The sequence below is a fragment of the Pogona vitticeps genome, chromosome 1 (assembly GCF_051106095.1).
Source record: "Pogona vitticeps strain Pit_001003342236 chromosome 1, PviZW2.1, whole genome shotgun sequence".
In the NCBI taxonomy this organism is placed as follows: domain Eukaryota; kingdom Metazoa; phylum Chordata; class Lepidosauria; order Squamata; family Agamidae; genus Pogona; species Pogona vitticeps.
The window spans coordinates 352,360,441-352,388,409 of NC_135783.1; the positions used below are offsets into that span (position 1 = coordinate 352,360,441).

The 27,969-nt window shown below is 46.6% G+C and overlaps 1 protein-coding gene across 1 annotated transcript in view; it reads left to right on the plus strand.

The window, feature by feature from the left end:
- The first annotated feature begins 6,330 nt into the window (after window positions 1-6,330).
- The window catches only part of FRMD6 (FERM domain containing 6), a 32,180-nt gene continuing 10,541 nt past the window's right edge, over window positions 6,331-27,969 (plus strand). The window contains exons 1-9 of the mRNA XM_072986871.2: window positions 6,331-6,555; window positions 9,455-9,545; window positions 10,299-10,378; window positions 14,082-14,158; window positions 16,238-16,424; window positions 21,104-21,259; window positions 24,272-24,337; window positions 24,912-24,980; window positions 27,640-27,814. Of these exons, the coding sequence (XP_072842972.1) occupies window positions 6,457-6,555; window positions 9,455-9,545; window positions 10,299-10,378; window positions 14,082-14,158; window positions 16,238-16,424; window positions 21,104-21,259; window positions 24,272-24,337; window positions 24,912-24,980; window positions 27,640-27,814 (1,000 nt within the window). The 5' untranslated portion in view covers window positions 6,331-6,456. The remainder of the gene's footprint in view (window positions 6,556-9,454; window positions 9,546-10,298; window positions 10,379-14,081; window positions 14,159-16,237; window positions 16,425-21,103; window positions 21,260-24,271; window positions 24,338-24,911; window positions 24,981-27,639; window positions 27,815-27,969) is intronic.

Here is a 27,969-nt window from a genome sequence, read left to right on the forward strand (position 1 = left end):
TGCCTGACCACTTTATCTGTCTCCTGAGAAACCTATATGTGGGACAGGAAGCAACAGTTAGAACTGGTCATGGAACAACTGAGTGGTTCAAAATTGGGAAAGGAGTACGGCAAGGCTGTATATTGTCCCCCAGCTTATTTAACTTATATGCAGAATGCATCATGCGGAAGGCTGGACTGGAAGAAACCCAAGCCGGAATTAAGATTGCCGGAAGAAATATCAACAACCTCCGATATGCAGATGATACCACTCTGATGGCAGAAAGTGAGGAGGAATTAAAGAACCTTGTAATGAGAGTGAAAGAGGAGAGTGCAAAAAACGGTCTGAAACTCAACATCAAAAAAACTAAGATCATGGCCACTGGTCCCATCACCTCCTGGGAAATAGAAGGGGAAGATATGGAGGCAGTGTCAAATTTTATCTTCCTGGGCTCCATGATCACTGCAGATGGAGACAGCAGCCCTGAAATTAAAAGGCGCCTTCTTCTTGGGAGGAAAGCGATGACAAATCTTGACAGCATCTTGAAAAGCAGAGACATCACCTTGCCAACAAAAGTCCGAATAGTCAAAGCTATGGTTTTTCCTGTCGTGATGTATGGAAGTGAGAGCTGGACCATAAAGAAAGCAGACCGCCGAAGAATTGATGCCTTTGATTTGTGGTGCTGGAGGAGGCTCTTGAGAATCCCCTGGACTGCAAGGAGAACAAACCTATCAGTTCTAAAGGAAATCAACCCTGAATGCTCACTTGAAGGACAGATCCTGAAGCTGAGGCTCCAGTACTTTGGCCATCTCATGAGAAGAAAAGAGTCCTTGGAAAAAACCTTGATGTTAGGAAGGTGTGATGGCAAGAGGAGAAGGGGACGACCGAGGATGAGATGGCTGGACAGTGTCTGCGAAGCAACCAACATGAACCTGACACAACTCCGGGAGGCAGTAGAAGACAGGAGGGCCTGGCGTGCTCTGGTCCATGGGGTCACGAAGAGTCGGACACGACTAAACGACTAAACACAAACACAGAAGCAGAAAGCACCACCAGGCAGTCTGAAGTCTCCTCCGATCACACACACTCTAACCACTGGGGCAAAAGAGCCACAGAGAAGCAGCCTCTTGGCCGACGAAGAGTTAGTACCTACATTTTAATTCCCCGCCTTTTCCCCCACCTTTTTTCCAGTCGTAACTCAAAGCTCCGGTCGGAAGTCGAAGCAGAATTTGGCAGCCGGAGCTGGTCATAACTCGAAATGGTCGTAAGTCGGGGCATTTGTAAGTCAAGGCACCCCTGTACAATGTTCAGCCTGAGCTAAACGTTACAGTTAGCACATCATTAGAAGCGGAGTTCCCTGAAGTGCTGAAAAAGATATCTGATTATCTGGGCAGGGCCATCAGTGTCTTGGATATTTGTTTCCTCTTTTTTTGCGCCACTTGAAGCAGGTTCAAAGGTCCAGGTATGAAATAACAGAATCCTAGGGATCCAGAAGATCATCTAGTCCAACCCCACCCCCGAGCAGGACATCCACACTTTTCTGCATCCATAACAGATGGTGATTCTAGCCTTTGTTTAACCCATCTCCAGCAAATAAAAATCTCTTTGATTCGTGTTCCTGCACCGAGCAGGGAGTTGGACTTGATGACCTCACCGGCTCCTTCCAACTTCACGATTCTGTGATTCTATGAAACGAGAGCCCGCCACCCATTCTGCTGTGGAACAGCTCTTCCTGTCAGGATATTCCTCCTAAACATTTAGCGAAAAGTGCTTTAGTCGCTTTGGTGAGGGCAGGTAGGAAACACTGAGAGATGAAAAGAAAAAGGCAGCGTCTCCCCTTTGTATGGCAGAGACCTGCAGGCAACGCGGAAAATCAGCCTGAAAAGGGTAGGAACTGGTTTCGATGTGGAGGCTCCAAAATGTTTGCCAACACTATTTTTTTTTAATGTGCTGCTTCTGTTCAGGATTGAATCTGATCCTTTGCTATGAAGTCCAGCCGATGGCCTGCATCAGTTCTGATGTCCCCCTAAGATACCACGCACAGAGAATGACGGAGAGAGGTGTACGTAAAATAAAACCCGTGTGACAGTCAAGCGTTGAGCCCGAGGCCGGAGCTCCATTTTTCAGTGTAGTGTCTGGGGAAGCCAAGACTCTGTCAAACAGCCGTAAAGTGGCAGGGGGTGATGCTTTCAAAATGACTTAAACCCTGCGCATCAACTGCCTTGATTTCCTTTGAGCCTTTCCCCCCCAAAAAACCTGGCAAACAGGTGCCTGGACTACTAGCAAGGGGAAAGCAGCTGTGGGGTGCCCACCCACCCCCAGGGAGGGAGAGTTGCAGGCGGTAGAGAGGGTTAAGCACCCCACCAGCACCTTCAACCCCTGCCAGGCTGCAGCTCTTCAGAAAAAGACCTCTCTTCTTTTTTTGGCACCAATCTGCTTCTCCCTCTTGCTAGTAAGCCCTTGGCACATTTTTTTTAAAAAAAGGGGCTTAAATTATGCTCGGTTGGGTTTGCTAGCGCAACAGGATCCATGCCACTGGCCGCAGACGATTGAAATCCTCCTTTTGCAGTGGTAGGGTGCCATGCGGTTCTATGGCATTGTCTGCAGGCCACGCACCTCCTGAAATAGCGAATGGAAGACTTCCGGCCTCTGCAGGCAGAGCTACGCAATAGGATTACAGCCATTAATTTTACCTTGTGTTGTTATTGTTTCCTTGATCAGAGGAAGGGCCGATGGATGGTAGGCAGCCTTTCTCTGAGTCACTGGCTCCCTGAAAAGGGGAGGGGAATGTAAATGTTGTGCCTCACTGCTTTGAATTTATTTTGGCGCCGTTTATGTTTTTTAATCTGGTGTTTGCTTAATCTTTGTTATCATTTGTATCACCATTATTTTTAGCTTTCGGTGCTCTCTTTTAATGGCGTGAGCCGCCTGGGGTCCTTTTTTTAAGGAGAAAAGCATAAAAATATTTTATAATAAATAGTCTCAGTGGCTTGTTCCTGCAATGAACTGCAGAATTGGGTGTGAATTCTGGAAGAACGGTGGCATGCAAGCTAAATAAATAAATGCATGGATATTTATTTATGCAGATAAATAGTTAGCATTGCAGAAATTCGAGAGGATTCAGTGGTGATTTGTTTTTAATGTGGGAGATTATAATTTTTTAATGGGCATCCTTTGTCTGCCATCTAAAAGAAGGGCAGAATCTGCTCCTTTTCCTCTGCCGATGTAAAGCCGAATGTGTGATGCCCACTCTGCTTCTTTTTGGAAGTTGGAATGGGTTTTGAAGTTTCTCAACCCAAATGGCACTCAGTGTAATGACAGCCTCCTCGTCAAAGGCCCTTAGAATCGACACCGGATGGATCCCTTCTTTGTGGTCGGAGGGGCTCAACACAGCCAGTCACAATGAACAAAGAACGGCAGTGTCGATGGACGCCATTTCAGCCTCTCTCTCCTCCTTTGCCGAAGCTGGGGAAACATTTCGTTTTTTGGGGAGTACAATTCCAGGAATCTCCCAGGACTGTGGGATCCTGGGAGTTGTAGTGAAAAAACATTTCCTCTCTCTCTCTCCCCTTTGTACTCAGAAGGAACAAAACAAAATCAAACAAACTCACATCTACGGAACCCAAACCCATATTATTATTTTTTGTAGTGATTTTATCCCCCCAGTTTTCATTCCAGACTTTAACCCAGTTTAAGTGCACAGAACAGCCTTTTCTTCCATTGTCTCCAGACTCTGTTGTTTCCTCCATGGTCTGTTTCAGGCTGTATTCCTTGCAAGCAGGGGGTCCCGTCTTGTGGGTCCCCCCCCCCGTCACGTTGTAAGGGTACAGTATAAACGGACAGATTTTTCTCTCTCTTGAAAAGATTCGTATCTTAGTTCAGGAACTTCAGCTGGTTGCCAGACATGGACCAGTTTATAAGGAGCGCATGACAACTAAAAGGGTGGTCCCCAACCTTGGGCCTCCAGATGTTCTTGGACTTCAACTCCCAGAAATCCTGGCCAGTGGAGGTGGTGGTGAAGGCTTCTGGGAGTTCTAGTCTAAGAACATCTGGAGGCCCAAGCTTGGGGACCACTGATCTAAAACAACCATCCTGCTTACAAGTCCCAGGCCCTGTTCAAAATCCTGGTGATAACCAGAAAGTCCTATATGGGTTGGATCCAGAACCATATCTCCCTATACAAGCCTTCATCAGAGGAGGCCCTTCCCTCGGTCCCCATTGCCAGCACAGGTACGGTTGATGGGAACACGAGAGAGGGCCTTCTCTGTGGCAGCTCCCTGGTTGTGATGATGCTCTCCCTCAGGAGATCGGGCTGGCCACCCGCCCTCTGATCCTTCTGCTGACAGCTGAGGACCCACCTCTTCAGGCATCATCATAACCATCATGGAGTCCATGAATGCTGTTTTTTTTAGCTGAACACTTTCCTTTTTAAAAAATGTTTTCAATCATTTGGTGTATTTTAATGACTATTATAGTTTAATTGTTTTAAATGTATAATCTACAGTGGTGCCTTGCTTAACAACGATAATCTGTTCCAGGAAAATTGTCGTTAAGCGAAAACATCGTAAAGCGAATAAGAAAACCCCATTGAAACGCATTGAAACCCGTTCAATGCGTTCCAATTGGGTAAAAACTCACCGTCCAGTGAAGATCCTCCATACGGTGGCCATTTTCACTGCCTGTACAGCGAGGAATCTGTCCCTAAGCACAGCGAGGAGCCATTTTAAGCACCCAGCAGCCATTTTGAAAACCCAATGATCAGCTGTTTTTGATCGTCGAAAAGCGAAAATCGGTTCCTGAAGCAGGGAACCGATCGTCGCTAAGCGATATTCCCCCATTTAGACCATCGTTTTGTGATCGCAGAAAGATCGTCGTAAAGTGGATTTGTCATAATGTGGGGCAATCGTTAAGTGAGGCACCACTGTATTTTGTTTTTGATTGAATTTTGTTTTAACACTTTTCAGTCCAGAGGAATAAATATTGTCCAAAATAGCCCGTCCCGATCATTTGGACTACCCCGGTTCGCACAGTCAGCTTTGTGGGGCATGTTCAGACTAGAAATTGGAAAAGCTGCTTTTTTGGGGGGGGGGGGAATCACAATACCCATATTCCTCAAGCCAGGATGGCTGGTGGTAATGCTGATCAGGGGATTGTGAGAGCCACAGTAGTCCCTCAAAGTAATATTTACAAGATGCTCACTAGTGCCTCTTAAACTCATGCCTAGGAAAGATGGAAGAAAATGCAGATATATCCTAATCAAGGAAAGAGGAGAATCTCACTTAGCAGAATTCTAACCCAAATGGCGATGTTGAAGTGTGACCAAAAAAAATTTAAGCCCTTTATTGTGATAAATTCTCAAAGGGTAGCTGCGTTATGCCTGTCGTAGTAAAGGTTCTTGTGGCTCTTTTAATGACGCACGAATCAAAACATGGCTTCCTCATTTGCAGGCTGGAAGCCACACTCAGATAGGCGCATCGGATCAAAAGTCGGCACGCACATCAAATCAGGAGGTGCATTAGGCTTTAAAGTGATCCCTGGACTCCTTGTAGATACTTTTGCTGTGTTCTCTCTTTATTGGGTTCCCCTTTTTCCCCACGGCATTCGCGTTCATGTTAAGTAGATTTAGATTAATTGGTAAAGGGGGGCTGGGCCGCAGGAAAGAACTTTGACGTAAGTAAATATTTTAAGCAAAACTTTTTCCCACTGGGCACTGAAGATAACATTTCATGTTGCAGTGAACGGATGCCTTTGTTTGACCAGTATCCTAGTGGTGTGCATAAAAGGCAATCTGGTGTCATCGCGGGGAGGCAGGGGTTAAAATGCAAGTGGTGGAGTTGACTCAGGTTCGGATGATCTGATTTCCCGGAAGAATGCAACTTGGCTCACTTGAATGAGCCACCTGAAGCAATTTCAGTGAATAAATAAATGTCTTTTCTGCCCAAACATCGCTACAGTTTATCTCTTGGCATCCTCTCACAGTGGCAGTTCCGGTGTGCGTGCGTGCGTGTGCGTGCGTACGTGCTCTGGCTCTGAACCCCCCACTAATGGATTTTGAGGTTTGTAGTCCTCAGTATTATTTTCCAAGCAGTGGGATGAGCCCTACGCTGCCCCTTATCCCGATCTTTTCTTCTTGAAATCAAGGGATAGAGGAGCATTAGAGCAGAGATTTGAACGGAGGTTACCCACGTCCTTGTTGGGCACTCTTAACCATAGCACCACGCTGCCAATCGTCCTTGGCCGTGACACCATCATCACCATCACCACCACCACCAGTTTTGGCAGGAGGGCAGCGGCCAGGCTACCCTTGGGTCCATCACATCCTAACCTCCCTTCTTCTCATTCCTCGCAGCGATGGTACCGCCAGGGAGCAATGCCAGGATGGCCTGCCAGCTGTGCCTCGGGTGACGAGAGGGAGCTGCTGGGCTCAATCCCCGAAGTGCCGGCGCAAACGGATCAACAGGGAGGGCCCGGAACACGATGAACAGACTGAACTTCCACAATAACAGAGTCATGCAGGACCGACGCAGTGTCTGTATTTTCCTCCCCAACGATGATTCCCTCAACATCATCATAAATGTGAGTATCTGGGCACCAATGGCATAACCATCTTCCTCTCTGGATTGTAAGAAACAGGGATACTTTTGTGTCCTGCCTGCTTATTCTTCTTTTATTTATTCAATTTATTTCTCTCTTTTTTGAGAACTTTGATAAAAAAAGACTTTCAGGGACGTGGTGGCGCTGCAGGTTAAAGCTCTGTGCTGCAAGGTCGGAAGACCGACCGTCATAAGATCGAATCCACGAGACGGAGGGAGCTCACGTCACTCGTCCCAGCTCCTGCCAACCTAGCCATTCGAAAGCATGTAAAAATGCGAGTAGATAAATAGGGACCACCTTGGTGGGAAGCTCACAGTGTTCCATGTCTAGTCGCACTGGCCACGTGACCATGGAAACTGTCTGCGGACAAACGCTGGCTCTACAGCTCAGAGACGGGGATGAGCACCGCCCCCTAGAGTCAAACACAACTGGACAAAAATTGTCAAGGGGAACCTTTACCTTACCTTGATAAACAGACTTTCAAATCTGGCCATTTTCTTGATCCTTGTGGGGTGGGTCGTTTATCTTGCAACCCTGCCTTTTGTCAGTTGCCGTTTGGGTGTGTAGTCTCTGGGATACTGACCTTCCCCAACTCTTAAGGACTAGAAACTTAAAATTTCCTCCTCCTTTCTGATTTTCTCATGGAGAAGGAAAAAAAATGCTTTATCACCTTCGGAGAGAATAGCAGCCAGGATGCTGAGCAAGTAACTGAGTAAAACAAGCCCTTTTCATCGCCTGCCTCCCCACCCCATCCCAGTGTTTTCCTTTATAAAAGGGTTAATTCTGAGGAAAAGAATTCCATCTCAAAATGACTGGGCCTGCCAGATCTACCAGCTTGGACGTCTTCTGTCTGACAGTTAGGAAGCCCGTTTCCTCTTAACCCTGCTGTCTTCTCTGAATGCAGAATCTTAAGTTCAAATCGGACAGTAAGGGAGATCTGGATTTCTTGCTATTCCTGTTTTCCCCTCCAGGCACGCAATTCTTTCAAAGCCCTGTGCCCGTGTAATCAGAATTGCAAATGAAGTGTGTTTTTGCCTTCTGGTCTCCAATCTTATACAAAAGTCAGTTAGTTTGCAAAATGTAAAGCAAGGTCAGTTCATGTTTGGATAGGAGCTTTGCTTGTAAAGATGTGTGAACTGGATTGTCAAATCTGGGCCTCGTTTGGAACGGCTTTTTCCATGGTGCCTTTATTTGATGGATTCTTGAGCCTCTTGTTTTCCGTGGCATTTTCTTTGAAAGCTTTTGTCTGTGTTGCTCATCTGAAAATTATTGGTCTCCAATGTTGGAAAATAGCTTGTACGTATTTAAGGTTGGTTGGTTGGCTTGATGCTGTCTAAAATGTGCACTTCCTCCACCAGATTGTTATTGTTGAGTCGTTAAGTTGTGTCCGACTCTTCGTGACCCCATGGACCAGAGCACGCCAGGCCCTCCTGTCTTCCACTGCCTCCCAGAGTTGGGTCAAAGTCATGTTGGTCGCTTCTATGACCCTGTCCAACCATCTCGTCCTCTGTCATCCCCTTCTCCTCTTGCCTTCGCACTTTCCCAATATCAGGGTCTTTTCCAGGGAGTCTTATCTTCTCATGAGATGGCCAAAGTACTGGAGCCTCAGCTTCAGGATCTGTCCTTCCAGGGAGCACTCAGGGTTGATTTCCTTCAGAACGGATAAGTTTGTTCTCCTTGCAGTCCAGGGGACTCTCAAGAGCCTCCTCCAGCACCACAATTCAAAAGCATCAATTCTTTGGGGGTCAGCCTTCTTCGGCAGTCAGCCTCCACCAGATAGTTTTTGCCAATAAACCGATGGTCTGTTATTTTCTTAGAGACTGGCTATGGTGGCTGGGGATGCTGGGGGTTATAGTACATTACGTCTGGAAGGCACTAAGTTGTGGAAGTCTTTTAATCTTTGGCTTCCTATTGTTATCGTGGTGGGATCCTTCTCCTCTCCTCCTCCCTTTATCTGTCATTCCCATTGGATTAAAAAGGGTTAGTAACCTCCCTTAGAGATTGTGGGGATGCTACAGACATAATATATCTTGACTTCAGCAAAACCTTTGACAGAGTGCCTCATGATTAGCTCCCTCTCTAACTGGGAGGAAGTCACAAGTGGGGTACCCCAAGGCTCAGTCCTGGGCCCAATGCTCTTCAACATTTTTATTAATGACTTGGATGATGGAGTGGAGGGAATCCTTGTCAAATTTGCGGATGGCACAAAATTGGGCGCAATAGTTAATACCCAAAGAGAGAAACAAAATTCAAAAATATCTAGATAGGCTTGAGCACTGGGCTGAAAACAACAGAATGAGATTTAACAGGGATAAGTGCGAAGTTCTACACCTAGGAGAGAGAGAAAATGCACAGTTATGAGATGGACGAAGCTTGGCTCACTAATACTGCAAGTATGGGTTTGTTATCACTTTCCTCCCAAGAAGCAGGCGTCTTTTAATTTCGTGGCTGCTGTCACCATCTGCAGTGATCATGGAGCCCAAGAAAGTAAACTCTGTCACTGCCTCCATATCTTCCCCTTCTATCTGGATGATATGATAACACTTTTCAAATATTTGAAAGGCTGTCATCCAGAGGAGGGGCAGGATCTGTGCCATCCAGAGTGCAGGACACAAAACAAGGGGCTCAAGTTACAGGAAGCCAGATTTAGGCTGAATCTCAGGTAAAACGTCTTAAGAGCAGTATGACAATGGAACCAGAGAAAATGGGGCAGCCCTCTGTCAGTTCCAGTTTAATTTAGATTCCTGCCTTGAGTAGGGGATTGGACTCGATGGCCTTATAAGTCCCTTCCAACGCAGTGATTCTATGATTGTATCTCAAAATCGCTTGCAAAATACTCACAAATATGTTATCGCTTCCCTTTCCCACCCCTCTTTTGCAGGTCAAAATATTGTGCCACGAGTTACTTGTCCAGGTGTGTGACCTGCTGCGGCTGAAGGACTGTCACCTCTTTGGGCTCAGCGTCATCCAGAGTAAGTTCGAAGGAGAGTCCATTCTTTTCTGCCGCCACGGCCTTTTGTGGGACCCGTGCTGCTCTCTCTCACTGGCCACCCGGCATTTAATTTCTGCTGCAAGATTCACCCTTGAGAAGTGCAGCCTGAAAGATGTGGGGTTTTCAGATGTCTTTGGTCCTTCAAAGCAGGTTTGCAGTTGAAACGTTGAATCATGGTTTACTCTGGAAGTAAAGAGAGGGGGGGGATTGGAGCCCATGGGGGAAAAGAGGACTCCGTTTCCCTGGTCAAGAGACGGGGTAGCTTTCCACTGGCTTGGACCTTCGCATCCACACAGAGGGAAAGACACTGATGTCAGGAATCTATTTAAAGAACAAAATGCTTCACGCTGCCCGAAATGAACAAAGACATTCCATTTAGCCTGTTTTTTTTCCCCTTAGGTTGCTCCCAGCAGGCAGATGTGTATGCATGCAGTTCTTTTGCAGCTAACATGCTGGGTTTTAAAAAAAAATAGGCAAGATGTGGTAAATAAGTAAATTATAAAGCACTATTTTTAAAATTGGTGAACGTCCCTAAGAAGCTTGCAAGCCAATTCTCTCCCTGTGCCTCCCCCCCCCCCCCACTCCCAACAGAGATGGGTAAGCTAATTCACAAAGGCGGCTTTGAAAGGAATCTAGCTGTTTCGAGAGCTGCCAGTCCCTCCGTGTTGTGGTTTTTTAAAGGAATGTCTGTCCCTAACCCTCTAATTCTGCTCCCCCTTCTTTCCCGTGGCAGACAACGAGCATGTGTACATGGATCTGTCCCAGAAACTGTACAAGTACTGTCCGAAAGAATGGAAGAAAGAAGCGAGCAAGGTAAAGGGGCCCTTCTGGTCTCGCCTCTGTGGTCCAGGAGGACTAAAAATAAGGGGCCATCAGGGCTGGGGTCTCTCTCTCTCTCTCATCTGCACTCATTGCTCCACTCCTTAAGCACCGTTGAGTGAGGAATTCTCATGACACATTAAGACTCTAGTTTCCGACCTTGTGTCCCCAGATGTTCTTGGACTGCAAGAATTCCTGCTGAATTCTTCACCACTAGAATCTTTCACCACTATCTCTGCTGGCCAGGATTTCTATGAGTTGTAGTCCAAGAACCTCCAGGGACCCAAGGATGGGGAACTGCTGCTTTAAGAAGTCGTATTTCAGGCACGGTTTTGTGGACCCCGCAGGATTCGGTGCGATGATTTCCCCAAATCAAGTCCTTTGGAGAACCCCAAAGGCTTGGGCCAAATACAGCTTGTTCCTCTCAAAGGTGCCTCATGGGACTCTTGGCGGTTTTCAAGCGGCGACAGGCTGACAAATGCTGGAAACCTTCCCTAAGCTCAGGGCGCTAAAACAGCTTCGGGACGGCTTCACGGTCACAGCAGCTCTGCAGCAAAAATCTCGGAGGGAAGCAGAGGTGGCTGCAGGGCTCAGACTTCACAGGACTTGATAAAAGGAATGCCCGCGTGGGCCGGCTGTTGATTCCGGTGCTGTGCTTGGGGGGGGGAGGAATGAGATGTCCAGTCAAAGGCTGGATGCTGGAAATGGGCTTTTTTACGGAGTGGTGCTATACTTAAAAAAATAAATTATTATAATAATAATTATTGTTGTTATGAACACATTTCTTTCATGTTCTTAATAGTTTTTCAGGGCTAGAACTGTTTTGTTGTATTTTATCCTTCTAACTCTGTTTTTGTGTTCACGTGTCTCTGGTCTAAACCTGTTCTTGAGCCAGCTTTAGTCTCAGTCCAGGGAGAATGGGGGGGCTGATTGTGACTGGCCACAAGTCAAATACTACTCTCTCTCTCTCTCTCTCTCTCTCTCTCTCTCTCTCTCTCTCTCTCTCTCTCTCTCTCTCTCACACACACACACACACACACACACACACACACACACACAGTGCCTTCACACACACACACACACACACACACACAGTGCCTTCACACACACACACACACACAGTGCCTTCCTTCCTTCCTTCCTTCCTTTTCCTTGTCATTGCTTGTTTATCCACCCATGACCGGTGGCCTTCCGGGAGCTGCAATGCTGCAGTTCCCTTTGTATGTTTGCTTTTCTGTCTGTCTGAAATCCTACTCTTTTCACAAGACTGGGACTTAAGCTGGCTCATAAGAAGATTAAAAGAGTTACAGGTAAAACCAGATTTAAAACAAAGTAGAATTACAGGGGACGTGGTGGAGCTGTGGGTTAAACCGCAGAAGCCTCTGGGCTGCAAGGTCAGAAGACCGGCTGTTGTAAGATCGAATCCACGCGATGGAGGGAGCTCCCATCACTCGTCCCAGCTCCTGCCAACCTAGCAGTTCGAAAGCATGTAAAAATGCAAGTAGATAAATAGGTACCACCACGGTGGGAAGGTTGCGGTGTTCCATGTCTTCTAGTCACACTGGCCATGTGACTGCAGAAATGGTTTTCAGACAAACGCTGGCTCTATGGCTTGGAAACAGGGATGAGCACCGCGCCCTAGAGTTGGACATGACTGGACTAAATGTCAAGGGGAATCTTTGCCTTTACCTAGAGTTACAGTCTTGAAAAACTGTGAAGTTGAAAAGAACTTTAAAATCTGTTGCACCAGTCTGTAAAAAGCCGCTTTTCAACAGCCAGCTGATTTCCAAAGCCTGCCCAAATACAAAAGATTTTTGCTTAGCGTGGGCAGGAGCAGCAGGGAGGGATTAGCCTGGTTTCCCTTGGCAAGGAGTTCCACAGTCCGGGATCAGCCACGGAGAAGGCCTTGATCATCTCTCACCAGCGGATGGCTCAATATGGTGGACATTGCAGCTCACTCAGAAATGTCTGGAAGCTACTGCCCCACCTGAGCTGAAGTGATCTCCAGTCACTTCCTCTGCTCGCATCACCTGCAGGATCAGAGGTGGTGAGGAAAAAAAATCACAGGCAAGGCCAGTCACCTTCCAGCTCAGACTAATCTGTCTGTTTTGTACAAGGGAACAGCGAGAAGGAAAGGTGCAGTAACTGGTGCTTTTTCCTTGGCTTGGCATGGTGGATTGGGCTCAGAGATTAAAAAAAAAAAAAAGGAGATGGTGATGGGAAGGGGGTCAGACTCCAGAACCAGTACCCCCCCCCCCAAAAAATCTTAACCAAACCCACCCTTCCTCCCCAAACAAATCTGGTGCCTTCATCCAAGGTTCTTGCAGCGCGAAGCGGTCTTCACAACCACACGGATTAGCTTCTAGTCATCCGGGTTAAACTGGAAGAACCGGTGGCTTCAGAAGTGATTTAACGCCAGGCCCTTGGGAGGGGGAAAATAGACGGCATCTTTTAATCTGTGCCGATGCAGCTGCCTGGGTGTTGAAATGCCAGATGGATCCTGCGAGATAAATAGCAGACGCCTTGAAGGTTGTGAGCTTGGCCTCTCACCGATCACTGTAGCCACCGGACTCTGATGAGTTTGGTGTCAAGATAGCACAAGGCTGGGATTGATTTTCAGGTAACGAGGGAAAGAGCATCAGATCAGGAGACAATCTGAAGTGCATCTTAGGCTTCTGTTTCCACACAAGTCCCTTTTGACCACAGACGCGCAGAGGTTGAAATACAGATTTTTTTTTTCCTCATTGATATGGTTCAGCTTCCTCCAGCCAGCCTTTTCCCCTACTTTATATGAGCCTTTTCTCTTATGAGGACCTTGATATGCATTTTTTGTCGGGGCGGGAAGGAAAGCTCAGCAGGGCTGTCCTTCTGGATGACGCCTGTTGGTCAGGATGACAGTGTATCTCTCAGTATCATTTGCTGAGGAACAAAAGATGGAGGATAGGAGGATAGGATCTGTGGATGTTTTTGACTACCGATCCCATCATCCTGGGAACTCTTTCCTGTCAGACTCACACTGACAGGCCCGAAAGGGTGGCTCACTCGGATAAATGGCCTAGCTGGGGGGGGAGGCCCAGCTCTGCCCATGCTTCCTGTTCAGACAGTGAAGCCTTCAACTAGGAGCAGGGCCACTTCCTGTCTGAACAGGATGCTTGGGCAAAGCTAGGCCTAGCGCTTTCAGGCTGAGGCCTTTCTCCCAGGTGAGCCATATTCAGGTGCTGGTCGACGTGGGTCTGTCCGGTATAACTCCCAGAATGGAGAATTATGGGATTTGTAGTTTAAAAAAATCCTATGCCTAATGGAAGGCGCTTTTGCACTTGTGAGTTTCATCTGTTTGGCTCTTGCATTGAATGGATTGTTGTGTTTTACGGCTTTGCACGCGTGTGTGTTTTTTTGTGTGTGTTGCTTTCGTTTACTTGGGTTTTTTTGTTGTTTTTAAAGTATGGTATTTGATCTTTTTTAATATTTGTACACTTCCTGTTTTTAGCTTTAAATGTAGTCTTTTAATGACCTTGAGTCCTTTTTTAAGGAGAAAGGTGGGATAAAAATATTTCAAATAAATAAATGAACACTAATTCGGGGAGGGGGTTCTTGGGTCTCATCCTGTAATGCTTTTTCCCCCTGTGTGTGACCCCCTCCAACCAGTTTCTCAATTAGGACCCTGAACTTTTTTTTAATCGCTTTGTTTTTTGTTTAGGGTATAGACCAGTTTGGTCCCCCCATGATCATTCACTTCCGAGTCCAGTATTACGTGGAAAACGGCCGCCTGATCAGGTAAGGATGGAAGGAGCCCAACAACCTCAGCAGTCAGGATGTGTGCATGAGAGAGAGGTGTCAACAGATACCAGAACCTTTAGTAGCAGATGCTGGCAAGAAACTTTTTAATCAGTTTTTAAAGATTTTAATCAGTTCTGAACTGCTGCAGGAGCCCTGCTAGGCAGAAAAGCAGGAAGCAAACGCTATAAATATACTGTATAAAGCAGATTTTAAAAACAAAACAGAAAAAGATTGACAGATTGTATTCTGTGGATTACACCCACCTCCAGTCCATTTGAAGCTGAGGAAGTATTTTTCAAAACTCAAACCCTTCTGCTGAGATAGGTCTGTTTCTCTTTGTGTTACAAGACTTTCTCTCTGATTATGCTGAAATTCAAATGTGGCCCTAGAAAAACTTGAGATAAATACAGCTGCCTCTTTGAAATCTGCTGCTGAGGAAGAAATACCGGCTCTCGTAGGTTTGCAAACAAAATTAAATCATCCTTTGTTACTTAGCCTATTGCTTAGGAATCATGTGGCTGGTTAATCTGATCCCATTTAAATCCACTAGCATGTTATCAGAGCCTCTAATTCAGAGAGATGCCAGAAGTCAGAAGCGACTTGAAGGCACATAACAACAACAACAGCCGCTCTGACTTATCAAAGCTTGAACATATTTTTGACATAACCTCATTTGCTACCATTCAATGTTAGAAAGGATAATCTCTTCATATTTTCATTAATTTTACTCAGTTTTGCCTAAAAAATTTTCCTGGGCCATCTTTCCAGGGCAAAACCCCTCTAAGGCAACTTACCTTAAAACAAGATACCGTCCAATAAAACAGACTCACCAAAAAAAAAAAAAGTCAAAGGAAGTGTTTTCCTCATTTATTTCCTGTTAGAATACCAGGCCGGGTCTATTCAATCGGAATAGTAATTAACATTGGTGACGACAGTGCTTATAATAAGGTTATAAGAAAGTCAGACCGTGAATTACCGAGAGCTCAATGGGACTCTTAATGATAAGCATTGTTTGGAGGTCATTAAACTGATGGGGATTGCTTTAAATTGAAAGCAGATTGATGACACACAACATACTGTATATGATAACATCTTATTATTTATTCCCTAGTGCCATGTGCGTTCAAGTCATCATAACATGGCATATATGTAGTGTTTCAGATGTGTGAGGTTTTTCACATCTGGTGTCATCATACTCCATACAACGGTCAGTTTTGGGTTGGGTTGTCCTCAAATTCTTGTTGACCACGGCTTTGGTGAAAGCAGCCCCGGAAGTTCACAGACGAGACAAGCCTCAAACTGAAAGTCTCCTGATTTGTAGCTCAGACACTTCTAAAGAATAAAAATTTAGCATTTCGCCTTTTTAAGACTGAGCTTCATCCATTTATTAGCCAAGAATGCCATGAAAGACCTCAGTCTTTCTGTGCAGTTGGACAGTGGGGGTTGAACGTGATGATTCATAGGATCCCTTCCAGCTCTGTAGTCCCAAAATGATGATGGTATTACTTGACCACAGTTAGAATCCTAGAATCATGGAGGCGGAAGAGGCCTCTAAGGACATCGCGTCCAACCTCCTGCTCAAGGCAGAAATCCAAATCAAAGCAGATCTGTCCGAGGGTGGTCCGGTTTTCTCTTCAAGGCCTCCAGCGTTGGAGCGCTCACCACCTCTCGAGGCCTTGGGTTCCACTGTCGTACTGCTCTAACAGTTAAGAAGTTTTTCCAGAGATTGAGCCAAAATCTGGCTTTCTGTCCCTTGAGTCCATGGTGGCGTGTCCTGCAACTCTGTGATAATGGAGAACAGCTCCTGCCTTATCATTTTGAGTGCACCAAGGGGGGGTCAAAGATGTCTCTTCGTGCCCATTGGAATGCCTGAGTGCTAGGATGAGAGCAGGCTCAGCCAAGTTGCAGAGTAGCCGTTGAGCTACCAAAACCCCGCAGGTGGAGGTGACCTGCAAGTCGAGCATCCCGTATTCCTGGCGTCCATTGTTCCGCCCAGCCTGTCCTTTCCGTGGATGGTGCTTCCTTTCTAACGCTGCTCCCTCCCCTCCCCACCTCCCTTTTGTTGTCTCCTTCCAGCGACCGGACGGCCCGCTACTATTACTACTGGCACCTCCGGAAACAGGTCCTGCGCTCCCAGTGCGTCCTGCGTGAGGAGGCGTATTTCCTGCTGGCGGCCTTTGCCTTGCAGGCTGACCTGGGGAACTTCAAACGGAACAAGCACTTCGGGAAGTACTTTGAGCCCGAAGCTTACTTCCCAGCTTGGGTGGGTAGGAGCATCTTCTCGACCGCTCTGGCTTCTCATTTCAAACCACCTTTATGTTCCTTTCTGTTTAACGCCTACCGACACCAGCTCACTTTGCCAGAGATGTCTGGGGCTGGCCTTGCTCTGAGCCATTCCGGACATCCGGCTTCGTGTCTGCCTGGGAGAAGTGTGTGTGTGTGTGTGTGTTTCTGTCAGCTGGAGAAAAAAAGTGCTGAGGCCGGCACAGGGACTTTCCAGCTTGGCCAGCCTCAAATCGGTTCCTGCAGAATTCCAGCAGCTGGAGCTCCTTCCTGTTTAGCTTTCGGTTCTTGAGAGGGCAGTTTTAAGTGATGGAGATTTTGTGATTTTTCCCCCCTTCTGTGTTGGTCTTTCACACATTTAATTGTGTCATTGTCGTGTGCCTGACTTTTGGCCAGCCTATTATTTAGTGACCCCCAAAAGTTTCCTGTTTGTCACAGCCCGGCTCAGCTCTTTCAAACTCAAAAGATGTGGCTTCCTCCCTGAGTCAATCCCTCTCCCATTCAGTCTTCCTCTTTTCCTACTGCTCTCCACATTTTCAAGCATTACTGTCTTTGGGACATGACTATCTCATGATATTCCCAAGGCAGGATGGCCTCAGTTTAGTTATTTCTGCTTCTAGAGAGAGTTCAGGTTTGATTTGATTTAGCACCCACTTTTTGACTTCCTGGCAGTAAAGCTCTCCACATTTCAAACAAATAAAAATTTTTTTCCCCTGCAGCTTTCTGCACTGTGCAACATTCACACCCGTACATAATCATCAGGAATATCATGACATGGATGATCTTGGTCTCCAGTGAGACCATCCTTGTTCTTAGAGATCTTTTAAAAAAGGATTTCCAGCTGCCTTTGATCCATAGAGCTAGTTCAAAGAACGGTGGTTTACGTAGCGATGTCAAGGAATCCTTAAGAACCAGACTATGGTGGGGGAAGAAAATGGGCAAGGCTTAGTGGGGAGGCTTGGTGGATGATGGAATGGCGCCAGGCATTGACGTGGGGTGACCACAGAACCCAGGAGCCATGTCAGGAGCTGGACGATGCCGTCTGAAACCGGCTTTTGGAAAGTTTCATTTGTCGAGTCACATTGCAGAGAATCATGGCGAGTGTGTTGTTAGTCTACCACTTTGTGATGTCAGCCCAGCCTGTTGGACCTCCTTGTGACTTGGCCACGCCGTTTAAAGCGAGCCCAATGTTCCTGTGTCAATGAGAATTAATGGGGGAAATCTGGTAGCGTATGTCCGCCATTCTTGATCTTCCCGTGGAACAACCTCTGAAAAGCCCCTGGGGGGGGAGGGACATCAGGACTCCCTGATTCAGTCCTGGATTTATAGATAAAGCCAGTTGAGGGGCTCTGAGTCTTAAAGTCTTATACCAAAAATAAAGAGGGAAAGATGACAAGTTCAGGTTATACATAATGCTATATATTGTTGTTGTTTAGTCATTAAGTCATGTCCGACTCTTCGTGACCCCATGGACCAGAGCCCGCCAGGCCCTCCTGTCTTCCACTGCCTCCCGGAGTTGGGTCAGAATTCATGTTGGTAGATCCAGTGACCCTGTCCATCCATCTCATCCTATGTCGTCCCCTTCTCCTCTTGCCGTCACACTTTCCCAACATCAAGTGGGTTTTTCCAGGGAGTCTTCTCTTCTCATGAGATGACCAAAGGATTGGAGCCTCAGCTTCAGGATCTGTCCTTCCAGTGAGCACTCAGGGTTGATTTCCTTTAGAATTGATAGGTTTGTACTCCTTGCAGTCCAGGGGACTCTCAAGAGCCTCCTCCAGCACCACAATTCAAAAGCATCGATTCTTTGGCGGTCAGCCTTCTTTATGGCCCAGCTCTCACTTCCGTACATTGCTAAATGTACAAATTCTGAAATGTGACATGAGTTTGGGCTTCGCTATAGCCCTTTTCAAGTATTCATAAAACCTGCTAATTCCACATTTTTGAAGGGCAGTGGGACAAGAGGAAGGCTTTGGGGATGGTTGGCTGGGAAGAGTGAGTCCTGTGCACTCCAGAGTCCTTGCTCTTCACACACATGCACACAGGGTGTGTGTCTGTCCTTCTAACACACACAATCTTTTGCCTTGTTGGAATACCAAGTGTCTAATTGTAGCAGCTGTGGGCATCCCCGAAATAGCTTCTGGTTATAAACAGCGGGTGATGTCATGGGGGAATGCATAAGGGAGACATTCATTTCCACCACCACCCCCTTGTTGTGATCCGTAGGCCGTGGGTACGGGGAGGAGAAGCGGAGAAGGTGCAAAAGCTGGCCTTTAACTCTTCCGCGTTCTCCTCGGCAGCAAAACATCCTCTCAGTTGGTCGTTCCCAACTCACAGCACCCTATCTATAAGGGCAGCAAAGGGACAGCCAGAGGGATACGCTGGACGGCCAGAAAGAGGAGGTCGCCATAAGTCAAGAGCTGGCTTGATGACAACCGGGCCATCCTGCAAAGGGAGCCTTGTGGGTTAATGCCCCGAGTGAGGAGTTCAAGAGGCGCTCTGACATCCATGTTCCCTTGAATTCTCTCTCCCAAAGACTGGGGAAGCCACCTTGTTTTCATTTCTCCATTGCACGGTGTGTAGAAAAGGCCCCCCCGTGTGATGCCCAAAGCCTCCAGTGAAAACAGAGCCGAGGTTGGTCTGTTGGTCTCCGTAAGCAAGGTGGAACTTGAAGGCCATCAGCCAACAGCTCTCTGTATGTGTGTTTGTGTGTATTGACACCTCACCATCCAGATTTCCATGATGGCCTTTCTTGTGGATTTGACTGGCCTCTTTCCAGTTTTCTCTGCCGGGAGTTCAGTCAGCTCCCCAGATAACCATGCAAACCTGCCAGGTAAGAAGGTTCTCCACTTGAGTTCTTCCTGTTGACTCTTTTAAAGCCCTTCTTCCTAGGAGTGTTCAGCCTCTCCTCCGTGTTGACATTTTAATTTTGAGTGCCAAGGTACTTCCGATAGCGCCTGTACAGCCGCTCGGTTGAGACGGTCCTTGTGAAATTAAAAAATGCATTCCAGATCTCAGAGCGCCTGCTGCCAAGCGTTAGAACCACTGCCTTCACTGGGTTTACTGGACAAAAGACCGGGGTAGATGTAAACACCGTTGAAAACTCGCCCACAGTTAGGATTTCTGGCTGCTGCCTCTCTCCCTCTTCTTGGCCTTGGAGAATAAAACAAAAAATAGTTGTGGGTCTTCTCGGAGTGTCGCCGCACACAACTCTTACAAAAAGAGAGTCTTCATGTAGCAACCACAGACTTCGTCCGTGTGTGTGTGTTGTGTTCCTCTTTTCTTAAAAATTAAGACGGCCAGAGAATGGTAGCATTTAATTATTCGGAAAGCTCATTTACTGCTTCCCTTAAAATGAAACGAAAGAAAACTCAAAGCCCTGAAGGGGAAAAAGCAGAGACTAAAGCCGTATGTCTGTTACATGCAGCGTTTAAAGCGAGCAGACATTTATTGCAGAAGCAATAAAATGCCCATTGAAAATTAAGATTTCTCAGCCCTCTGACAAGAACAGCATTGAGGTCATGAAAAATATCTATTCGTGGGCATTCAGAGAATTGGTTTCTTTCTGTGCTTTCCCCCCCCCCCTAATTTTGGGCTCACCGTTACTTGAATGTGTCTTTGTGATTTCGGTCCCACCTTGTAGTGGAACCTGATGGTCCCGTTCACAAAATGAAGTTTAAAACCATGCAATATGGAAAATCCAGATTCCCAGTCCTTACAGCAGAGAGGATGAGGATATGAAGCTGGACACAGGACATTTCTGACTCCCAAGGGCCTCATCCAGTGTCCGGGACGGCGTGGCAACTGCATGACATAACGTCTTGTGGACTTGCCACCAGTGGTAACGGCAATAGCTTCAGTGTCGCCTTGACTCTCCCATGGCGCACAAGATGCATTCTGCAAAATCTGAGCCTATAAGGCTACCATAGGCAGAGCTGGATCATATTTTATTTTCATCTTACTCAGCGCTGTTGCTCAGAACATCGAATTAAATCAATTCTAGTACAGAAGGGGGGGGGAAGCCTGCATATCCATTTTTCCCCCTTCTGTACTAGAATTGATTTAATTGAGCCGGTTACAGACGGAATAAACAAGGAAAGAGCTAATTAGAGCTTAATAAACCCAGTATGTATAGATAATATTTATGGCTAAAGAGTTAATGAAATATTGTTGCGACGTCGACCTTCCTAATTGTAACATATTGAGGCAGTGCTCTAGACGAGAATATTAATTAACACAAGAATACAGTTTAAAAAATTGTACGGATGTGATGTAGAATTATAGAATCATGTTTATATGACTGTATTTTTAGGATATGGTCTCCAATAAGTTAAAGTGTGATTCTTTTTATTTTATATAACCCTTGGAACAAGGCTGAAACGCCAGAACACGTCGGGCATTTTACACTGAAATAAAGAACATTATATTTTTCTACACTCTTGTTGAACTAATTTTTCACCTTTTTTTCCTTCCCTCTTTTTCACCTAATATCTCTTTGCAATGGGGCCGTGGGTGGCTGGGGGTCTTTGCTGAGCAGCCCAGAGTAGACAATGTCTAGATGGGCAGCATAGAAGTGCAATAAATAAATAAATTCCTCCACCACTGTCTCCTCCTGTCCCCTAACATCTCGTGTGTCCTCTCTCTCTCTCTCTCTGCCGGCAGGTGGTGGCGAAAAGAGGGAAGGATTACATTCTGAAGCACATCCCCATCATGCACAAGGACCAGTCCGCTCTGACAGCCTCCGAAGCCCATCTCAAATACATCAAGGAAGCCGTCCGGCTGGATGACGTCGCTGTGCATTATTACAGATTGTACAAGGTACGGAAATGGCCCCAGCGAATGGATTTTGATGACGAACGAAGCAGCGGCCTCCATGTGGTTTCGAGCCACCTCCTTTGGGGAAAGATGAAACCTCCCGAGATCAGCCACGTGTTACCTCCTCCAGCTCTCGATTTCCCCACCATGCTTGGAGGCTTATAGAGCAGTGTATTTTAACATGGAGATGCAAGGGATGTGTGTTTTGGGGATGGGGGGGTTGTGTCTAATGCAGAAAAAGAAGGGTTGGCGCTTTTGGAGGTTTGACGCTTGCCAGAACCAGCAGTAAAAAGCTGCTGTATGTTCTGAAGCGGCGTGTCAGGATCCTGCCCGGCAGCCGTGATTCATGCTGTGATTTTTATTCATCCTGGCAGAGGATCGGGTTTCCAGCAGCCAGGAAGCTTCAGCCACGCTTGTTTTGGGCGTAAACGTTCGGAAGGTTGCTCCCAAATGAAAGCCGTGCTGATTGTCCTGGAGCTTGGTGTGACGGAGATCGGCAGAGAATCTGCCCACGCCATTTCTCCCCTAAGTAATCGGGGACTACGTAACCCAAGAGGAAATGCCCCCTCTTACAGCTAACCCCAGAAGCATTCTGAAATATTTGCAATAGCTTAGTGGGGTGGCTGGAGAGCTCAGTGGTTTGTTTAGGTCTCTTGACGGTAGAGCCCGCTGGGAGAAGAGCCAGTCTGGGTAGCCTTGGGCCAGCTGTACCATCTCAGGACCACCCCTAGAGGGAGGAAATGGTAATACAACCCTGAGTATTCCAATCTTGGAAAACCCTGAAAAGGGCCTCCATAAGTTAGAATTGATTGGACAGCGCATGATTATTTGCTGCCTGAAGAGCTCAGTGATTGAGGTCTCTGGCAGTGGAGCCAGAGGTTGGGAGTTTGATTCCCCCACTGGGACTCCTAGGAGAAGAGCCAGCCTGGGTGGCCTTGGGCCAGCTGCACGCAGTCCCAGGGCTCCTCCTAGAGGAAGGGAAGGGTAAAGCACTTCTGTCTATTGACTATTCTCTACTTGGAAAACCTTGGAAAGGGCTGCCGTAAGCCAGAATTGACTTGATGGCACACTCATTATTATTATTATTATTATTATTATTATTATTATTATTATTATTATTATTATTATTATTATTATTATTATTATTATTATTATTATTATTATTATTATTATTATTATTAACGGGGTGAGTCTCTGCTTGCTGAAATATATCAATATTTCCCCTGGAGTTGTAAGGGAGGATCGGGGTGCTTTGCAAAACGGCCCCCAAACCCAGTTGGGGAGACAGCACCCCTGCCATGATGCTTGCCACTGCTGTATTGGCCAGCAAAGTTCAGTGGCCCACGTGGTGCCTCTCGGTCGTGTGGACAGATGCCAAGAGCACCTTCCCGCACCGCGGAGGCCCACAGATAGGCAAGGGAGAAGGTCGTTTGGGTAGACTCTCCATAGGATAAGGAAAAATGACTCTTACTTTGGGCACCCAAGATATCTTGGCCAACAGGGCAGCTGGGGTTGCCAAAATGGGCTGGGAGCTGGGGGGAGCTGAATGGCTTGCATTTGCTCAGTGAACACACACCCCCCGGGCGTTCCAAGAGATGGTGAGCTGCCCTGCTCGGATGGGGCACGGCATCGTCGGCAACCCTAAGAAGCTGCCGTAGCATGCTGACACGATCGAGACGCCCGACGGGCGATATCCTTGCATTCTTGGGCACATCTGGCAACAGGGATCAAGCTGAGGGTTAGCTGCCTTGGCCTCTCGGCTCCAGCTGAGGTAGCCGAGTGAAGCCACTAGAGATCCAGCCACGTGGAGGAGGGGACCGTGGCCATTCCTATGAGTCTTCAGGGCCATTGGCCTGCTCACTGCTGGGAAGTAAGATGCTGGAAGGGGATGTGCCTCCGTGCGCTTCCTCACCCCTTTCTGACTTGGTGAAATCAGAGCTTGACAAAGTTTCTCTATTTTTTTTTAATAAATTCTTTTTAAGAATTAAGCTCTATCAACACGTACCCATCTGGAATGTAGGCGGTTAGGTTCTGCGAGTTGTAGTCTGCCAAAGTAACTTTTCCAGACATTTCCTTTATGGGTCTGTTCAGGTGTTAAGATCTTCAGGAGAAGCCTTTCTCTTGGTCCCCCCACCTTCACAGACCTTCTCTGTGGCTGCTCCCGGACTGTGGAACTCCCTCCCACTGGAAGCCAGCCTATCCCCAACCTTGCTGTCCTTCCGCAAGCAGACAAAGACCTTTCTCTTCTGCCAAGCTTTTCCTCAGTGACTGGCTGTCTGAGAAGGCTTTTTTAAAAAATGCCGTGTTGTGCCTTGTTGCTTTGAAATGTGTTTTTGGTGTTGATTTTGTTCATCAGTTTTAGTGTGGTATATATTTGATTCTTTAAAAATATTTGTATATTTAATGTTTATAGCTTTTAAATACAGTAGGAAACACACAAACCCCATATTCTCAGGGGATCGGTTCCCCCAGCAGATGCTCAAAAACACAGATTATAGCGAATGGTATTTTAACAGCAAACCTTAAACACAGCATGATCTCTCGCTCCCTCTAGTGGCCAGTTCTATTAACTTCAACCTCAGAAATGCATTTTTCTTTTAATGTTTTAATTTTTTTCAGACCATGGAAAGATAGAGCGGGCCTACTGTTTCGTCTTTGCATGACGAAAATAGCCTTTGGTCCTTTTTCAGGAGAAAGGCAAGATAACAGTATTTTAAATAAATAGATAAGCTGTTTTAAGGAGACACCATGCATATTTTCATATTTCACGTGTCTTACAAAGGGCTTGTTGAGGGCCAGCTAGCATTTCCCCCCCCCCCCCCGGCTGCCAAAAAGACCCCAACGTCGTTCTCCCATTTCTTCCGTTCTTTTCCTGTTTCCTGTTTGCTCTTTCGGCCTGAAAGGTTGCTTTTTAACACCCGGCTGGGCCAAAAGGGGGGTCCAGATGGGGCAGAGGTTATGAGTAGAAAGCATTAGAAACATAGGAAAATGTCACTGAATATCTTTTCCCTTTAGGACAAGAAGGAAATCGAGGCCTCCCTGACACTCGGGCTTACCACACGAGGCATCCAGATCTTTCAGGTCGGTTTATCAGCGTTTTCCATCATGGTCGGCCACTTCGTCCCCAGGCATGGATGAGGCAGTACGCTTCAGAAATGCTGAGTACTATACAAAATCTAGTATTTTCTGCATTTAATTTGCAGGACTTTAGTAGGAGTAGTATTAAAATTTGCGTACTGCTCTCCATGAGTGCTGAAGCATTTACTCTGGGCGGTTTACAATTTCATACATAAGCTTACATACCGCCCAATTAGTACTGGACGGTTAACACTTGGAGCCATAAACAAATACCGTCATATGAAAATCAGAATAAAAAACATAATGCAAGTAAAATCAATATGTTTTCAATACAATATTTGCTTACTGTTTAATTATTTATTAAATTTATACCCCGCCCATCTAGACACAAGTCAACTCTGTTTAAAAAGTATTTCTATAGTTACTGTTTTTAGCTCTTAAATATTGTCTTTTTTTTAATGGTGTAAACTGCCTTGGGTCCTTTTTAAGGAGAAAGAATATTTTGGGGTAAGAATATTTTGAATAAGTACGTTAAAATGAAATAAAGCAGACTTGAAGATTTGTTTTCCCTTCTCAGAATCTAAACAGCGAAAAGCAGTTGCTTTATGACTTCCCCTGGACAAATGTTGGAAAGCTTGTGTTTGTGGTAAGTAAGGAAGCTGTCAGCTCTGTCTTGCTGTGCGGTTCCTCCCCAAAAAATCTCCAGCACAAAACTGCCGCAGCGCTTAAGACAGAACGTCAGTGGACGATTCTTAAAAGTTGCCTGTAAGCTACTGCTGTCTGATTGACTCAGGCAAGGTCAGTGACTCGGGCTCTGGAACCATGACATTTTTGCAGGACAAGTTGAAGTGCCGTGGAAAAGGGGGGGAAGAGAACCGGGGGATGACAGTAAAATGTGGTAGGACAGGATCAGCACTCAGCTCCCACCATCCCAGTCCTCCGGTGGAAACTTGGCCCTCTCAGTCTTTTCTTGGCAACCTAGCCAGGAAACAGCAGCCGAGCCTTGAAGACCTGCACATGGTAGGCAGAAGGTCTAGAGGTCTTCTTGATCATGTGCAACTTGACCTCTTCATCCTCAACAGGCAGCTTCCTAATCCCAGAAGGGCTCAGTTGGTTTCAGAAGCTTAGCCGGGGCTGGAGCTGGTTTATGGACAGGTGGGCAACCTCCCTGGGGTGTAGAAGGTCTCTCCAGGTAGCAAAGACTTCTGTGTGAATTCCCGAGACCCATTCACTGCTTGTCCCTGCGCGAAAGGATCTGATTTGATGCAGGGGGATGTGGTGGCGCTGTGGGCTAAACCGCAGAAGCCTGTGCTGCAGGGTCAGAAGACCAGCTGTCGTAAGATCGAATCCACGCGACGGAGTGAGCTCCCGTCGCTTTGTCCCAGCTCCTCACCAACCTAGTACTTCGAAAGCATGCAAATGCGAGTAGATAAATAGGTACCACCTCGGTGGGAAGGTAAAACGGCGTTCCGTGTATAGCTGCGCTGGCCACGTGACAACGGAAACTGTCTTTGGACAAACGCTGGCTCTACGGCTTGGAAACAGGGATGAGCACTGCCCCCTAGAGTCAAAGATGACTGGACTCAATGTCAAGGGGAACCTTTATCTTTACCTAGCATCCCAAGTGCCTAACTTGGTCAGCTGTGGATCCAGTTTCTGGGTTTGAGGAGCAGGAGCTGGATGGCTTTCTAGAGACTGCTTGTTAATCTTCTCCAGTATTTAAAAACCAAACATGGCTCCCTGCGGATGAGACCGATAAAACCCCCAGCAGATTGACAGGGCGGACACTGTCTGAGTTTGCACACTGTGCCTACAGGGATTTCTTGTGCCATGGAGCTGAGTGGATGATGATGATGATGATGATGATGATGATGATGATCATCATCATCATCATTATTATTATTATTATTATTATTATTATTATTATTATTATTATTATTATTATTATTATTATTATTATTATTATTATTGCTTTCTTTCCACACCCACTCCAGAATGGGAGCCAGTGGTGGCAGACCAATACCCACAGGGCAGGCTTCCTATCACACTGGCATATGGACTGTGTGTATATATAGCTTGCTCTCCTCTTCCTTTAAGGGGGTCAGAGCAGTGTGTCAGCCACAGAGGAGTCCATATTTGTTTAATTCCTTTTTAGTGCCATAATAATTTATTGTGCTTAGCTTTTAACATTATTGGCTTTTTAATACAGTGGTGCCCCTCATAGCGACGTTAATACGTTCCGGATTAATCGTCGCTATCTGGAAACATCACTATATGGATAGGAAAACCCCATAGGAAGGCATTAAACTCCGTTTAATGCATTCCTATGGGGCGAAAACTCACAGTTGAGCGAAGATCCTCCATAGCGCCGCCATTTTCGCCGCCTTGGTAAGCGAGGGCAGCGCGCGGAAATGCTTGTGGCGGCCATTTTGGTTACCCGGCGGCCATTTTGGAACCGCCGATCAGCTGTTCTAAAAACATCGCAATGCGAAGATCGGTAAGCGAAACGCACTAGCGATCACAAAAAATAGATCGCTATGCGGATTCGTCGTTAAACGATGTGCTCATTATACGAGGCACCACTGTACTGTCAGTCGCCTTGGGTCCTTGTCAGGGGAAAGATATTTTAAAGTAGTAGCTACAGAAGGAGCTCTTTATCCACGGGGACTGCTGATTCATTTATCCATGGAAAATATTAAAAGGAAAGATCCTAGAAATATATATTTCTAAAGGTGAAGTTACCACAACTATGCCACTAAAAGAAGAGAGATACCATAGTGTTTATAGCCTTTGCTATTAAAATATACCATATTTTCCCATGTATAAGACTATGCTTTTGTTTAAAACCTTTAAAATAAAAATTGAGGGCCATCTTCTACACGGAAGTAAGCTGAGGAGAGAACAAAAAACAAGTGGAGGGGAAAGCAGGGATTAAAGCGATCCTGCAGCGCTTTGATCCCTTTCCCCCTACACTTGCTAAGCCCCACTTTGACTTCTTAATTTTGGATTAGAAAAGTGGGGGGTGTCTTACACATGGAAAAATACGGTAATCTGTGTTTTTCTGTGTCCTTGGGTGGGTGGTGGCTTGGAACCGAGCCCTTGCGGATACAGGGTTCTACTGTAAAATGAATGAATGGAATGGCAGACAAAGCTGCTGCAGATCTCTGCTAGGCAGGAAAAGTGAGGATGAAGGATGAGGAAGGTAAGGGGTGACCCATCAAGAAGGCTTCTAGAAGCTGTACGGATTCGCTAGCTGAGTTCTCAGTGTGCCACCGCCGGCTCCTGCATGGTTTTCGCCTTCACAGGGCAAACGGTTTGAGATCCTGCCTGACGGTCTGCCTTCGGCGCGCAAGCTCACCTATTACACGGGCTGCCCCACGCGCTCCTGTCATCTTCTCCGGCTTCTGAGCAACAGCCACCGCCTCTACATGAACCTCCAGCCCGTCCTGCGACAGATCCGGAAGCTGGAGGAGAACGAAGGTAGCGGTCAAACCTGGGGGTGTGGTGGGGCTTCTTTCTGTTCTGGTCTGGTTTTCTCCTGCCTCTTTGCTCCCTTCAGCAATCGATCAGCCCAGCAAAGGGACTAGTCCACATCGTTTCGTATATAGATGATGTGCCCTCTGCCCCCTTGGCCA